This window comes from Atta cephalotes, assembly GCF_000143395.1.
Source record: "Atta cephalotes unplaced genomic scaffold scaffold00049, whole genome shotgun sequence".
NCBI lineage: Eukaryota > Metazoa > Arthropoda > Insecta > Hymenoptera > Formicidae > Atta > Atta cephalotes.
The window spans coordinates 862,341-879,068 of record NW_012130113.1 but is presented as its reverse complement, the minus strand read 5'-3'; the positions used below and the strand labels follow the sequence as shown (position 1 = coordinate 879,068).

At 32.9% G+C, this 16,728-nt stretch overlaps 1 protein-coding gene across 1 annotated transcript in view; it reads left to right on the top strand.

The window, feature by feature from the left end:
• Positions 1 to 15,851: 15,851 nt before the first annotated feature.
• The window catches only part of LOC105622825, a 27,488-nt gene continuing 26,611 nt past the window's right edge, over positions 15,852 to 16,728 (top strand). Inside the window, 1 exon segment of the mRNA XM_012204236.1 lies at positions 15,852 to 15,933. Within this exon segment, the coding sequence (XP_012059626.1) occupies positions 15,852 to 15,933 (82 nt within the window).

The window sequence follows — 16,728 nt, the reverse complement described above, 5'->3', positions numbered from 1 at the left end:
ATCCAATAAATTTTTGAGGCGTTCAAATTGAAATTAAAATTAACTGTAAACTAATATTCTTTATCATGACATTTTATATTATAATTTTGAATGTAATAGTTTTGTTTTGCAAATTGACATAGCAATTTCTCAGCTATTTTTAACATCGTATTTTAAAAGATAATTGTGCGGAATATGCATTTTTCTATAAACATAGAAAAACATCTTTATTGCCTGTAAATGAAGTACATTTATTACGCACTTATTAAAAAAAAATTGCGAAGATTATTTTTTTAAACGTAATCTGCTAATAATTTATTCGGTTATGTGTGGAACATTTCACGAACGATAATGTACTTCGAAACGAAGCAGCAAAATTGCTAACAGTGCCCACGGCATCGATAAAGTGACGTTCTAAGCTTCGCAAAAGTCATTAGTTTCTCTATTCAATTAACTTCTTCGTTGGCGAAATTATTAACATCGAAAATTTGCATTTTACTAGACAAACGTGCTTACGCGCTCATCCTCCGCGAATATAAGCGCAAAGGAGTAGTCGAATTTTCATTCTACAATCTCTATTTATATCCAATTGTATTACTAACTATAGTTGAATTTATCTGATAAAAAAAAAATGAAGATTTTAAGGATTATATGGTTGAATAATGATTTTTGGACGGATTTAATTTATTCCTATAATGTTTTCCATTATTATTAAAATTAACAATGTACAAATTAATGAATTTTTTCCGATCGAGTTTTTAACTAAGCAACTTTCATTTCTGCTTGAGAATATTTCATATGAGTCATATTTAATATCGCATTTTAATATAATATCGCACACGCATTTTTGTGTAAAATATTATTTTATCTTTATTATTTTCTTCTCTCTCTCTCTCTCTCTCTCTCTTTCTCGTGGTAGTATTATTTTTTGTTATATTTATTGCATTATTCTGTATTATATTCTACGTTATTTTACTTCAAAATTTTGAAAGTAAAAAAAAATTATATGATTCAGTGCCTTTAAAGTAGAAGGAGGAGAATGTAATGTAAATTGAGCATAAAATATCCGTCCTTCCATGATCAGACCGCAGAATGACGTTCCAATTTCAAGAGAGAGATATTCAAATTCTCATATTCTCTTATAACGTGAATTTATACGAACATCATTCATTTTATATTAATTATTAGAATTAATAATTTCTTATTTAGGCAATAATTTAAAATACTTAAAAAAGTAATTAAAAATTAAAATAATTAAAAGAATAACTAAAAAAAATATTTCTTAAAAATAACTTCTTTAGATCTTTTATCTTAGATCTTTTATCTTAGATCTTTTTACGCATACATCTTATACAATATAACTTATTTTTGTTACATCATATTATACAAATAACATTAAAATGTAAAGTTAAAATAATTATCTCAACAAAATTGCTAGAATACGTCTATTATTTTCTAATGTGATGTTGAAAAGCAGAGTACGTTTCTTCCTTCAGAATCCTGGTACGCATTATTCGTTTGTTCTACTTTTACGAGTGTGTCAACATTGAATTACAAACGAGATAAAGTTTCCGAGATAACTCGGACGGAAACTCGTGCGTTCGGGTTTAACATGATCATGAATTTCTTTACAATTTTTATGCTGGGAATGTCACAGCGCTCCAAATGCCACGTGTATCGAAAAGAAACAGGCGGAGCAGCGGCCGCTGATGATCTACTGCGAAATTTTATATCGAACGAGGCGAATTCACGCTGTCGTCGGTAACACTGGTTAAAGGGATCGTTAATTAACGTACTTCTTTAATGGTCGATCGATATTACTTTATAATTGGAGTTAATTTTCCGGCTTGTGGACTGTTGCTGCCAGCTATGGCGCAACTTCCGAAGGTAAAATATTAAGTAGGGACGTGATTGAGGTGAGATTGCATGCTGGGAATACTTTTATAGTTCCCCTTGTACGATGTTCTTTTTACATTGTCGATTAATGCACCTTGTGTTTCAAGGTAATCCCGTTTTCGGATTATTACAGTCGATTGAAATTTATTCGTGTAACGCACGCGTAAAAATTACTACTAATTGATGCTTCTCTGCCGTATAGTTTTACAATATTATTATTATATATATTATATATTCCCATTACACATTAAAAAAGAAATAAGAAATAATTATCTTGTGAAATTACTTCTCTTTCTTTTCTTACTTATATTATTTTCTCTGCTTTTATATAATTCTGAATGTTATATTTGAATCTACATGTAAACAAGAATTTGATTAAACAATATTAAATAAAATAATACCTTGAATGATCAAAATTCTTCAAATTTTTAGATTGTGATATGTATTTTATAACAAATAGACATATAATAATAATTTTGAGAAATTATATTACCATATATTTTCATTTATTCTTTATATTATAATATGTTTCACTCTTGATTTGTATAATAATTTCGTAAAACGTGATATCATACGTAACAAATATGAAAGATAATTAATAATTAATAAGCATTGAACTGCGGCGGTTTTTGTGAATTGCGAACATCATATTCACTTTCGTTCAAATTTTACGGCATTGAGAGAACCGGCGAGATTAATTTTCATGGTTGCTCGATGTGCTCGCGGATAGAACGAAGAATGAAAACCTCCGGTAAAACTAGTTGTTCGACAAAAACTAGACGCTATTCAAAGGCTGTTTGTAGCACTCAGCGGGACCGACGAGAGAGTGAGAGGACGGACGAGTTGCTCGCTCGCCCGCATTTCAGACTTCAGGAGTAGAATAGAAGTAAAATAAAGCAGATGCGTGCGTTGGGCGCGACTCAAAGGTTCATTTCGACGAGAAAAGAATGAATATCAAGACAACCAGGACAAAATGATTTTGCGAGGATAGACTCCACGGTAGTCAGCCTTAAAACCTTTTTTTGAAGTTCATGATCTGTGTTTGCGTGCGAATCCCTGAAAATTATACTTTTTTAAAGGTATATAATATGTTCGTAAAAAACATTTGATGCTTTTAGTTTTTCGATGAAAAGAAATATACAGGACATAAATAACCCAATCGTGTAGTGTTCTAAGGGTTTATACAGTCATTAAAGAATTATGCATTTAAGAAGGTACTGTTGATTTTGAAGAAAATGATATTAATGTTCTTAAGGAAGATTTATGAAGTAAAAAATTAGTCTTTTTATGTATCTGACTAATTTTTGTCAGGTAAACATCTGATCGGTTAGTACTGCAAGTATATTTTTTTAAATTATAATATTTTATTTATTAAATTATTTTATTAAAAAGTCGATTCTATAAAGTCAGTTTTATTATAAGATAAGAAAGTAAAACTGTTCAGGTGTATATTATCAGAAATTTTTATTTTTATTTAGAAAATAAAAATTGTTTTAAAAATCTTTAGATTAATTTTTATTTTAAATGCGACATTGTTTTATGCACGCTTATATTAAAATTGAATATTAAAGGGATGTTCCAATAATATATGTATTTTTCTACGTGCATTTATGAGAAATATATAAAATTGAATGAGTAATATTTTTTCACTACACATATCTGAAATACATATATGAAAAGCAAAATGCATATGCATGTTTGTTGCATTATATAAAAATACAAATAACGCGAAGATTTATAAAAATTACTTTATAGAAATAATAGGCATTCTCTTTATGATCCGTTTCTACCAGCACTTTCACGATATCTGCCCGAAATAACACTCCATTTCGAAGACAACATAATCAGAACGCAAGCAGATCAGTTTATATATAATTATAAATTAAATTGTAATATTATAATAATTCTGTAATATATGTAGAGTATATCGATGAATAGAGTAGTATTACGAAACGTGTCATATTAATTAATCATAAATTAAACAGGGCACGTACTGTTTGTTTGGAATAGATTCCGCTCGAAATTATTCCGTGTTTTCCTTAGGAAACATAATAACAAAAAATCTAAAGAATAATTGAGTGATTCCGATCGGAATCCATTAATTCGAATAATTACATAAATACATACTTAGAGTACGGTTTTAAAGTGATCTTCGCGTAGATGCTGCGCGAGGGAATGTTAGTCATCGTCGTCTTCGCAGCGATATTTAAATATACACAAGTTATTTAACCGGTTCGATAATACAGTAAGATAACATAAAACGAGTTCAGATCCAGCTTGCGAGAAAACACGAAGTTCTAGCAACCTACGTCTTGTCACGCTGCTTTTTAACTTTCGCGTCCACTCAATATTTCCTATCATCTTCGTACTCGCTATCGGCACACGTAATCTTGTTGATATGCTGAACATCTTAATTATATCTCTACGGAATGCCAAAGACTCATTGTTTCTTTTTCTGATAGAATCATTTACCAATCATAAAATTAATATTTTTATTTATATATTCCTCTTTCTAAATTGATTCTTTTTCTCTTGAAAAATCTGAAGAATCTTAAGAAAATCTATTTGGTTAATGGTTTGAATATCACGTTAAATATAAATTAAAATATTGCAAAAGTATATGTTAAATTTAATTTCAAGTGGTAAACGCACCGCGAGAATCTTATAATAGAGAATCTTTTGCAATGTTGCAGTCTGCGTGGTCTAGCGGTAATTTAATTATCTCTTTGAGGGTGTTTTCTCCCACATTGATAAAATGGTTACGATCGATACCTCGGCAAATCGTTATTGGTATCGTTACGGTCAGTTCACCCGCCTTTAGTGCCTACTGATAGTATCGACACAGTTTCGTTCCTGCGGCGAAGAAAGACTGGGACTTCGATTAACGATTGCACGAGTGCACCGTAGCGTGGAGCGATCCGTTTCCTCGAGCCAACCCTGGCCTTCTTCCTCTTTGGCGGACTAATCATAAATCTCGTTTTCTTTTTGCCTCGATGCGTGTGTACTCACTTGTCGCATATTGCGCGATTGTGATAAGGGGGGGGGGGGCGAGAGAGGCAATAAATATCATAGAGAGAGATAGACGAAGATAGAGAGAGGAATCAATTTATTATTCCGAGGCAAATATCACTTATATAATAAGATGATATATAATAAGATGAAACGCATTATAATAATAAAATAATTACGCAGCATAAAAGATTCTTAAAAAATTTAGTTAATATTTAAAAAGCCATTAAGTGACAAAATGATAAAGATAAATAAGCGAATTGCTTATAACAAATATGCAAAAGATTAAAATATATCATTTTGTACGTATTAATTAAAACATTTAATGACACGTTAAATATCATAATAGTAATAGTAGTATAACAATATATAAAATTTTATGTATATTGTATACGGCTTAAATTTGCTGAAGAAAAATTATATATAGTCATGCATCAATAATTTTATCGTAAGAATGCACATTAAAACAAAATGAAGTTTAATCAAACGTCAAGCTTGCTGCATCAGGAAATTTAAAAAGAACATGGAAAGAACGATTTTGCTGAAGCATCTAAAAATTTAGTTAGATATAGGATAGCAATCATATAACTTTTTCCCTAAGGGGGAAACGAGAAACGTGAACATTTTTATCATTGAAAGTAAAGAAAAATTTTTTCCTTTTTACGTTTCTACCTTAGGGAAAAAGTTACATAATCACTATCCGAATTTGAAAATTATTTTATTGGGCTATGAAAACAATTGCTATTAGAGAGTAACAAGTTTCTATAGAGTATCAAAATTTTTGCAGCGTTGTTTATATAGCTACAAATCTGCAAATTATTTTCAGATCTGTATCTATATAATTTTTAAATAATTAGCAAAATTATTCCTTTCGTATACCTTTTAAAAAATTATAAATGTTTCCTTTGTTAATACGTTGCGAGTGAATTACTTTAACAAAATCGTAAAAAAGATGCGGAGATTCCTTAGGAAATAAAACCATCAGGAAAATGCTTTTGTTGCGTCATCGCAGGTATAAAACTATGTCAGAGCTGTCAGTACGCAAAGGGTTAAAAACTGCTAGGGGTGGGCAATGAACCTTGGAGTTACCACCCCGTATGCATGTTTTTCCTATCTCGGCGATTAGCGAACGGGAGGATTGTTCTCCTATCTAGCCATCCGTTTGTTTCTTCTTCCTTTTCCACACACGCGCTCGCAGGACTCGTTTTGCGGTGAGCTCCTCTCAGCTCACCTGTGACGCTCGCGAGCGCGGGGAAGCACGCATGGTTGAGTCGTCTAAGTGTATCCATGGTGGAAGTCTAGTTCCTCTCGGTCGATCCACCTACCTACCACGTAAACTCGTCACCGTGACGCACCACACATCGGTTCCTTCGTTTCTTCCTCCTCCTCCTCTTCCTTTTCTTCTCCCTTCTTCTTTCACAACGTATTTTCTCACGGGCACCGTTGTGTGTCCACTGTTTCGTGTCTTCGGTCAATGAAATCTGCCCTCAAAGTGGACCCACCATTCCTCATTACTGTAAGCTATATCACCATCTCGTTTCCCATAGCGACGACGTACTTATGTGACCGCTATATTTCCCGCGTGTTTCCTTTAGCGACTGTGTTACCGTTAGAAAAGCAGAGATGTAATTCATAGATTTAATAGGACGTTCTAATGTGCACGCATGAGTTTCTCACGTTTATAACTGGAAAATGGCACTAGCACATTCTATTGATTTGAAGATCTGAAAAAATTTTTTTTTGAAGCTCTATATATGATATACTTTATTCGATAAAAACAAGATAGTATAAACAAAATAGTCATTCCATAAAATATTTTTAAATAATTCATCTCCAGACTTAATACTTTTTAACGCAGCTGATGCTAAAATCTGTAACACAATTATTGACGTTAGGTCTTCGAAACTCATTTAATTTATGTTAAATCAAGGCCAATAAAAATCAGCAGAAATATATGTTTTAATATAAATAAATGGTATATTTGATAAAATTTATTAGTGCAGAATGTGTCAATCTAACTAGGTCCTCATCAACTGCCAATATCAATTTAAATAAAACAAAATTTTAATAACCGCAATATAAATATTATATAGGGAAACGCATAAATGGCACTAAAGATCGTTCTTAAATTAATAAATTAAACGATATAATAACTGATACAGCTAATGATGTTGATCTAGTCAGATTGAAACGTTCTGCATTAAATATACACTGTTATTAACCCATTTTCGTTTATTTGCTTGGTTTATTTTCCTTTTTTATTATTTACAAGCCATTTTAATTTTATTTAATTTATGTTAATTAAAAGAAGCAATTAATTAATTTTAAGGAACTAAAGTGACATAAAAATGAATAAATACTAACTATATTTTACTAAGAATAATTCAAATATGCAGATGTAACATAAATAAAATTAAATTGTTTGGCATTCTTGACAAAGAGATTTATAATTAAATGGATCCAATAGACCTAGTTTCAACTTCGAAGAGTTAAATAGAGTTTCTAAAAATATAATTTTGATCTTCAAATTACGCGTATTGTCGCGAACGAAATAAAAGCCATCAGGTCTTACCGAACGCAACTCTTCTGCCCACTCGGGAAATTTGTCGGGCGTTACGGACGCCCACACGACAGTAACGACGAGAGTAAAGCCTAACTACAATAAAGCATCCTATCGATCCTCCAACGCAGCGAACGAAGCGGCAGCGAGAACCGCGAAATACGAGACACGTAAAATCTGTCTCTGTGAAGCATAATGCGACGTATTTTCGCATCATTTAACGACAATACTTTCTTTTCCCGACGTCGGATTATTATCTTCGCCAGCGGACATTCGAACGGCTGGTGAGTATGATCGCCTACATGAGTTTGCGACATAAGATTTGTAAACGGAGACTGTTTGTGTGACCGTTGATGTGTACAATGTGCACGAGGCGTAGAGAATATAGTTGATGGTACGGCCGTTTACGCTGCATAGCTAGGTATCTTTTTAAGAATGGCAACATTGTAAGAATTCCACGATCAATCTTTAAATAATTAATCGTTATTACGTTAGCTTCATCTCTCAACAGTCCTCATTAATCGTGTGAATCGTTCTACATGACATTAATGAGATTAACAAAATTCTTGAATTCCAGTGCTGTACCGCGTATCTTATACGATCTCCATTATCGTTTCTTTAATCCTGTGATCACTTCAAATTTCCGAGCAAATTAATGTTCCTTCGACTAGCTCAATGAAGATTTTTTCGTACAATAAATTTTGTTTGATTCTTGATAAACTTTGTTCTTAAATTACAGAAATTAGTTAATTAATTGCAAAATGTTATTTTAGACTGATTCGAAATTGTGCATGTACAGCTAAGAAAATAAGGAAAAATGCAAATATAAATAATGTTAAGATAAAACAGATACCTTGGTGCTTCATTGTAGAGGACAAGAAATATATTTGAAGATTGTGCTAAATTTATGGATGGAGATTGCTCTATATACTCTATAAATATAAGCAACTTGCTTGTTATAACTTATCATGATAATGAGACTACCGTTCCTCCTTTTTTGATAAAATAATTACTTTAACTTTCTAAAAACATTCAATGAGCAAAAAGGGAATTTCAAGTAGAAAGTAAAGTTCATTACTGAGCACTGACTTAAAAATACAAACTATTTTTAATCAGGATGTATATATTACGTATTTTTTAACAAAATTAAAAAATTACAGATTTTTTTAATATCTGATATTTGAAAATAATAAAAAGTTTGGTAGCGATTTAGAATCTGAATCAAAAATTATTTTAATAAGTAGGCATGTTTTTTTAAAAAAATAATTAGGTAAAATAAGGAAATTTTCATTTAAATTATAAAACTGTGTTATTAAATATAAATATTGGTCTTATTACATATATATAATCTTTTTATATGTATGTAACATTCATTTTTACAAGTATGAATTTCCAATTCCAATTACTTTTTCAGAAACTATATATATCTTTAATATATAAACAATCTAAGATTTTCTTTCGAAACATTTAATCGGAATTTTTCGATACACTAAAAAATATATTAAATATTAACAAATCATGTTTGAACATAGTAACTGAACATTTAAATATTAAAGTATATTTATTTGATACAAAAACCATTAATTTGGTTGACGCTATTCAAATATACATACACACACACACACATTTTAATATATATATATATTAAAATTTAGTACATTTTTCTCAATGTATGTTCATTCAGTTTTCATGATAACTGTATGTGTGTACAATTGAGTGATTATTTTAAATTTTTCCTTTATTCTTACAAGTGCTATTAATATATATTCCTCTATGTTTTAACCCTCAGTTTTCAGCATTGTGTATGCATATCGCTTTTTCGAACTGCGAGTGTCACAATGGAACACAGGCTGGCATTGGGAGTCGAGGTTTGCCGATAACTTCGACGTATAAAGTCAACATTAAACGCGACAACGTATAATGGCGTCAAATGAATTCGCCATCGTAAAGCCTTCGCCATATTAAACCGTCGACGTATATTTCCCATGTATTCGTCGTGCGTGCCGCGGTAACAAGCGGATGATAAAGAAAAGAGTGCGTAAAGCGCATAGAGAAGCGACCAACGACGGTGAGTGAGCGGCATAATGGGGCGTCACAGCGGATCTTTCGATGACGTTGCATCGTCCGCCGAACCGAATAGCGAACCGGTTAAATGGAACGCGAACGCTATTGCCGTAATATCTCGTCGAAATCAGAAAAGCCAGAATCTCGCGTTTAATTCCAGCGATGCCCCGAAGAGAGAAGCGATACGGTACGAAACTAATGGCAGTATCGATGCAAAAGATGCTAGGAATGTTAGGAGAATCAGTTTTGCATTAAGATCCGAATTAAAACTATTACACTTGCGTTTTAATGACGCGTTAATAAATTGGGAGAAATGCGAAACTTATTGTTTTAAACGATGTACAGCAGGATTTCCTGTACCTATTGTTTTGCTTTTTATTTGCGGATAATTTCGAACCATTTTTTAAATGTAGAATTCAATCCACCTTTTTTTTAATAATCTTTGAATTTTTGTTATTGTTGTGCCGTTTTCTGATTTTTATTAAAATGCTCTTTGTTTTAACTTACAAAAAAAAATTTATTTCCCAACATTTTTATTAACAAAGACATAGTAAAAAATCTGCAAACAAATTTAATTCTAATTAACTGTAAACAGAATACTGTTAATTCTAATTAACAATTTGATGATACTATTTGCGTTTTAAAAGAGATTATGTGAACACGTTATAGCGATTATTAGCGATAACTTCTTTCATGATGAAGCACAAACAGTGAAACTTTGTGATTGAAATGAAGAAATAACAGTACTAGGAAAGTTATATAAGGTCTGCATAATAACACGCTGTTATTATCGTGGAAAATGAAGCATTCTTGTCTGTTATAATATTCTTGTAATTTATATTCAAGGAAATGTAACACCGTGCTGAAAAACTTTTGTCATATATATTTTTAGTAGTGATTAGTAGTAGTGATTAGTATTGGAAAAAGAAAATAAGATTAGTTTTAATATATTTTACATTATATTACACATATATTTAATCTTTGACTAAAATGGATCATTTGAATCCAAAGCAAAAATTTTTGACGATTGTATAGTCGGTACAATTAATACTATGAGATTCTAAAAAAATTGTAGGTAAAGAAAACTTTAAACTTTCCTTTCAATCGTTGTAAGGCGGAGGTTCATTCTGTATTTTAAACAGGATACTTTAGAACTTGGGTATAGTTTTTATAGCTGTAGGATTAGCACAGTGTCAGACCGAGTTACTGCGCTCGAACTTACCTTAGGAATATCTTCTGCTTGCATGTATAATGTCGGAGCACGTTTCACGCGCCTTCGCGCGAGCATAATCAGGCTCGATAGCAGAAATCGATAGTGGCTGCGAGCGGCCATCAAGTCGACCGCGAAAGGGGTAAGCACGGCAGGTATATATGTGGTTTGTTAAAAATCTCGAATCGACAAGCATCGGATGCGGAGTGGTTATCGACTCAACTGCATTCGCCGCATTGAATCGTCGCTTGTCGAGGAACGAGTTCGCTGAGGAAAAGGAAGAGTCGAGAAAATAGGAAATGCGCGACTATAAAGCGCTTACACGTGACATCGGCTTTCTGCTCGACATAACTTTCGATCGAATCACACAAATCGATTCCCATATAGCGTTATCATCCGACTTTACAGTTCTATGCTAAATTCCGTATTTGGAGGTAACGGCCGCTGGCAGGTCGGCATGATTCGCGCCTGTAAAAATCAACATAATTATATAGATTCCGGATCGAGCACGGCGAGCGAGAAAATTTATGTGAAAGGAAATTTTCAAAGTGCTTTAAATCGAAGCAACAGAATTGACAGGTGGGCGTATCTGAAATCCGCGTTCTACCAATAATAACCACGAGTTCTTATCCGCTGATGGATCTCAGGAGCACTGAGAAGGAAGATGGTAATCCACGCCGTCGTGTCGAGGCGACGATCCATCACGGTGCGGTGGTTAAAACGTGACGGATAGGAACGAGTAGGTGGATATATATGAAATTTTTCAGCCGCGGTAAGACTTTTATCTTTCTCATTCTGTGAGTGAAGACGCAAATAACTGTTACGTTCCCTTGAGATGTCAGATAGAAAATTAAATTACGCCACTGTATACCGTATATTGATCATCAGCATGTCACGCTAATAATCAAATTGTAAAAACAAGATCGTTAGGAAGCTAGGTTAGAACGAATAATTTTTTGCGAACTTGACTGACAAACAACACTCATTTATAAGCACTGAGAAAAATGCTTGGTATAAATTATTATTTTGCTGATATGTAAAATTTGATTAGACTAATTAAATCAAATTTTTTTTATTAGAATAACATAAATTTTAAATTAAAAAAATAAGAAAATTTTGTTAGTTAAATTTTGATTAGAACAATACAATTTTTAAATTAAAAATCAAAAAAATTTTGTGAATTATATAAAAAAATCATATCAAGCACTTTTTCAGTGATAGAGATTAATTATTTTTAATTCAAATTCTCTGTTGAATCCTATTGGAATCCTATTTGTTCACTGGCTAATATGATTAAAAAGCTCTAAGAAATAAAAAATAAAAAATTTTCACTAACAAATTTTCATAATCTTGAATTAACAAATGAGATCATCAAATATTAGAGAAAAAATTTTTTTAATAAAATGCAAAAAAATAATTATATTTTGATTCAAATAAGATACAGATTAGCAGGGTTAAATAATATCTTTAGATGCCATGAATGAATGACTTATAAATCTTAAGACTATACTTAGAAAATCTTACTCTACAAGAATCGACTATCATAGGACTATGAATATCAGGCAGATTCCGAATAGTTGTTTCGTGAAATCACCAATTAAAATCTGTTATTTTCAATTGAAAAACATGAATTGTAATTGTGAGATCTACTTAATTCTGTATTATATAAATACGATATAGAAATATATTGAGCGTGCAATGGAAATGTGTTAAGCTATCTCACATAAAGACGATAATCAACAACATTTGGATATTGAGTTGCACGGCTTGATCAAGATAGGAATTAAATGAGTAGAATCAAGCTCTGTGATGCCTCTTCATCCTCGTCGGCTTTCCCTGATCACTGCGAAAGACCGTACGATTTGCTCTTATCTTCGCTGTGCCCCACATTCCGATAATGATTCTACGCAATCGGCAACCACTAATCTGTGTTTCGATCGCGTCTTTTTTCTCCTTCCCGGCGTGTACCGCACCGTGTTATTACCGGCGGTGGAAATCTCGCCGAACGTATAAAGCAACTGCTCGATGTTCAGACTTTTCCTTCTTTTCTTTCTTCGAATCAGGGGCTTTAATTCGCCTCGTACTGCTACCTTGAATGCAAAATTGTTCCCCATTCAAATTGTCGTTCATAATTGATGCAAGTTTTGTTAATACAAGATCATAAGAACGGAAGCGATACGTTAAGTAAATGGGATCTTTATTTTGTAATGTGCAAAATAAAAAATTTTAAATTGTTTTAAATTAAAAAAATTCTGATCCTATTTTTAAAAATATTTTTAAGCTTTGTCGAGAGAGAAACTAACAATCATTTTTATTTAAAAATTAAGTAAGTATCATTGAATTAAGTATGTCTGAGAATGATTAAACTTTTAACTAACTAACTTCTAACTTCTTACGTTATGCTTCGTAACTTCGTTAAGTTATTAAGCTTACGAAAGGAATTGTAAAAGAATTTCTCACAAACTCCTACTAATCCCTAAATCATAGCGAAATATGTAGCTAAGAAACTTTAGATCTCATCTCGATTTAATATAGAGAATATATTTAGAAAAGATAGATCGTTTCAAGTTAAAATCACACATGCACTTCAATTCCAACGCCAAGTCGTAACTGTATCGATTTCAAGAAAATAGAAATTATATTTTCCTCTTTCTTATATATTCACGTAAAATAGAAAAAGATTATTAGTTCACTTCAAGAACACGATTGTCTGTGGTACTCAAGCGAACTCCAGACACGAAAGGAACAAAAATTCGTCGTGGATGTTTGTTTCTCCAGGCTACGGATCTAACGATCGGTGATCGAGAGATCTCGGTAGCGACGAGGCAGCTTGATATTCGTCGGATGCGCGTCGCGGAGCTCGGCCGCGTATGAGCACAGAATAAATTATCCCGGTGTGTCGGTCTGGTCCCTCCTGCGACTTCTCTTCACCTCTCTCCCTTTTCACTATACGTTGTTCCCTCTCTCTTCTTCTCGACGTCTATTTTATTCCGCCTGCTCCCCGCAATCACTCCCCGTTCGTTCATCCCTCTCCGTCTCGCTCGCTCCCACCGCCGGAGTGTCTATAATGACTCCTCGTGGTGGGACGATACCGGAAGTGAAGTCAGAACGGCGGAACCACGACGTTCACTCAATGGAAAGTTTGAGCTCCACCGGCGCGAGCTGCTCTAAGGTTGCTACACACGCTCGTCTCTACTCTAGCGAGCGTGGAAGAAAAACCGCTTCTTTCGACCGATGCGCTCGGCATTCGCGCGAACACAAATCACGCGCGAGCAGCTGCCGAGGAAAAATCGCGAAGTGTCAATATTTCGTTCTCTCGACGAGGATCATTGAAAGTGCGACGTTTCTCGAAGAAAACTAATTGGATACTCGGAAGTGAAAGCTGCAGATTTAGAAATAATATTCAGCTGAATATCTAGCGCGAAAGGAAGATTAAGAGAAGAAGAATCGGGATAAAGTAATCCGAAGATTCAGAAATAATAATTTGAACTGATGAAGGAATTGAATTACAAGTAGATTTGTAGAACGTCAGTTTAATTTAATGTGCCGTGTGTTGATTGACGGAATTTCATCGAGATTGATGAATAAAAAAGAAAATTGGACATTAACGGATTTGATTCGGAATAAGTGAATGGTTGAATTCGCTGATTGATTTCTGTTGTACGCGCGAGATTTGTGTATGCCGATCGAAGAAATTTCGATCAAGTGATAGAGAGAATTTGAATAATAGATAGTTTAATGAGAAAGAAAATTTGCAAAATTTAAATTAATGAAGATAAAAAAATCTAGGCATTCTTTGAAGTTGCATTATCGCGGCAAACAAAGTACGTTTTATTGTGAAGCGCCGGAAGTCTCGGGGAGCAGCAAATAACATCGTCGAGTAATCAAGGCAGCGGTTGAATAAATTGGATCGGGGATATTACAAGAACCGTCGAGAGAGAAAAAGGGTGGAAGAAAAAGGATGCATAAGGAAAGTCGCCATTAAGCTGTGGCAAAGAAAAAGCTTTCTCTCCGTGAAAAATAAGGGAAACGATAAATTGGCGAGAGACATTATACATTAACTTCCATTTCGGAAACGGTGCACGAATTTCAAAGTGTCGTATTTCTGATAAATTATTTGGAGTTTTATCTGGAAATTCAGAGAAAATGATCGACGTCGTTCTGTAATTTTCTTTTCGTAGCAAATACGTTGAAAATTTCGGTTCGTCAGCGCGAACTTTTTTGTGGAAACTCACCGAACGAGGAAAGTTATTCCATAGCGGACTTCAAATGCGTTCTCTTTTCGTGCGCAACCGCATGAAAAATAGAGGAGTTTTCGCTGCGTCGAACAATAAGCATTTTCGCGTGAAAGTGACAAGATGATGACGGCCTTTGAGAAGAAAAAAAAAGATCCATGTGATTTTCGTAGGTGAGACAAAAGGTTGTCTGTGAAACGGAAGTCCGTCGTGTAGAAAAATGCTAATTAACCTAATTCCTCCCAAAGTTGCGTTAACAAACTAGCATACATTTCAATTCGTTATGTTATCATCCTGTGTTTCCTTAATTAAAGTGAAATCATTGTTTCAATTACAAAAAAGGCGGGACCATAAATATAAATTAGTGTACCTTAACGAGTAAAGCGGTCACCGTGCGGAGAAATTAGCGAAACTAATTTGAGATAAACTGCTGCAACGTCTTAATGGAGGAGAACTAATGAACTTTGTAATCTTGTAAAGTGCTCGGCATGTTTGTCGCGACAGCTGGCAGTCTGTCATCGCCGGGATTCGCCTTCTCGTGTAAAACAAAGAATTTGCTGACGTGCGACGAAAAGACTTTCAATTTGTACAAGAAATTGCGTCTTAGGTGGTCCCCAAACTTAAGTCGTCGTCAATATAACATCTTTTCTCGTGATCAGGACGGTATATTTTTTTTATGATATGTCAGTTTAAATCTTAAATCATAGATTGACGATTATAGTAATCGGCCCCAACTGTGGGTTGGAGGATTTCATCTAAGAATATCTATTATCCGAAGCTACACGCATTGAGTTGAGCAGATCCGGGGTCTGTCATTGTCGATAACTCGTTCGCTAGGGTGACTATCGAGGGTGAAAACAGGGGACTTGAAATACATTTGTGAAAGTATTCGTCAGAGATGGTCAGCCAACACGCGATGGCCACTACCGTCCGTAAAGTTAAGCAGGAGAATCGTCTCAGGCGGCAGAATCAAAGTCAAGGTACACATAGACACGTGTTGATCTCATATTACTAAATATTTCATGTTTTCTAAGAATATACATGAAAAAAAAGGTTTTGCTTCACTATTTAAAAATTTAGCTAGATACAGATCTAAAAATAGCTTTATTGGATGATCAAAATAATTATGTAGGGGATATTAGATACTAGAATATCGAAATTTTTTGCAGCATTGATTATCATGCTCGAATTTTTTACATTATTTTAATTATTTTAATATTATAGTTCAATAAAATTATATTTAGATCTATATTTGGAAAAAAGTTATTTATATAAGAACATATATATAAATATTATATATAATTATATATAAACGTACATAAAAGTATCCATATAATTATGTACAAAATATATTCATATTTCTTTCCTTTGCAAAATGAAATTATTTCTTGATACAAAAAATAATAACGATAAGAAGAAAATAATAACGATAAAAAATCATTAAAAAGATTATTTTTGTGTTTTTTTCATAAAAAGTCGAGTTTAAAAAATGAAAAGTTGTATAGTATATATTATATATTAGGTACATATAGTATATATTAGGTGTGAGAAAAAGTTTGTGGCATTTTTCCCGTTAGATGGCATTAAAAAAACGCCATGAACTTTTTCCCTAACACCTAATATGTATATTTAATATATTTTAATCGTATATTTATATATATATATATATATATATATAAGAACTTATTTTTCTTAGTTTGTACGTAGTACTTTTTTAAAAGTAAAAAAAAAACTAAACTAAAATAAAAAAATTAATCTTTAGTTTTTAATTTTTA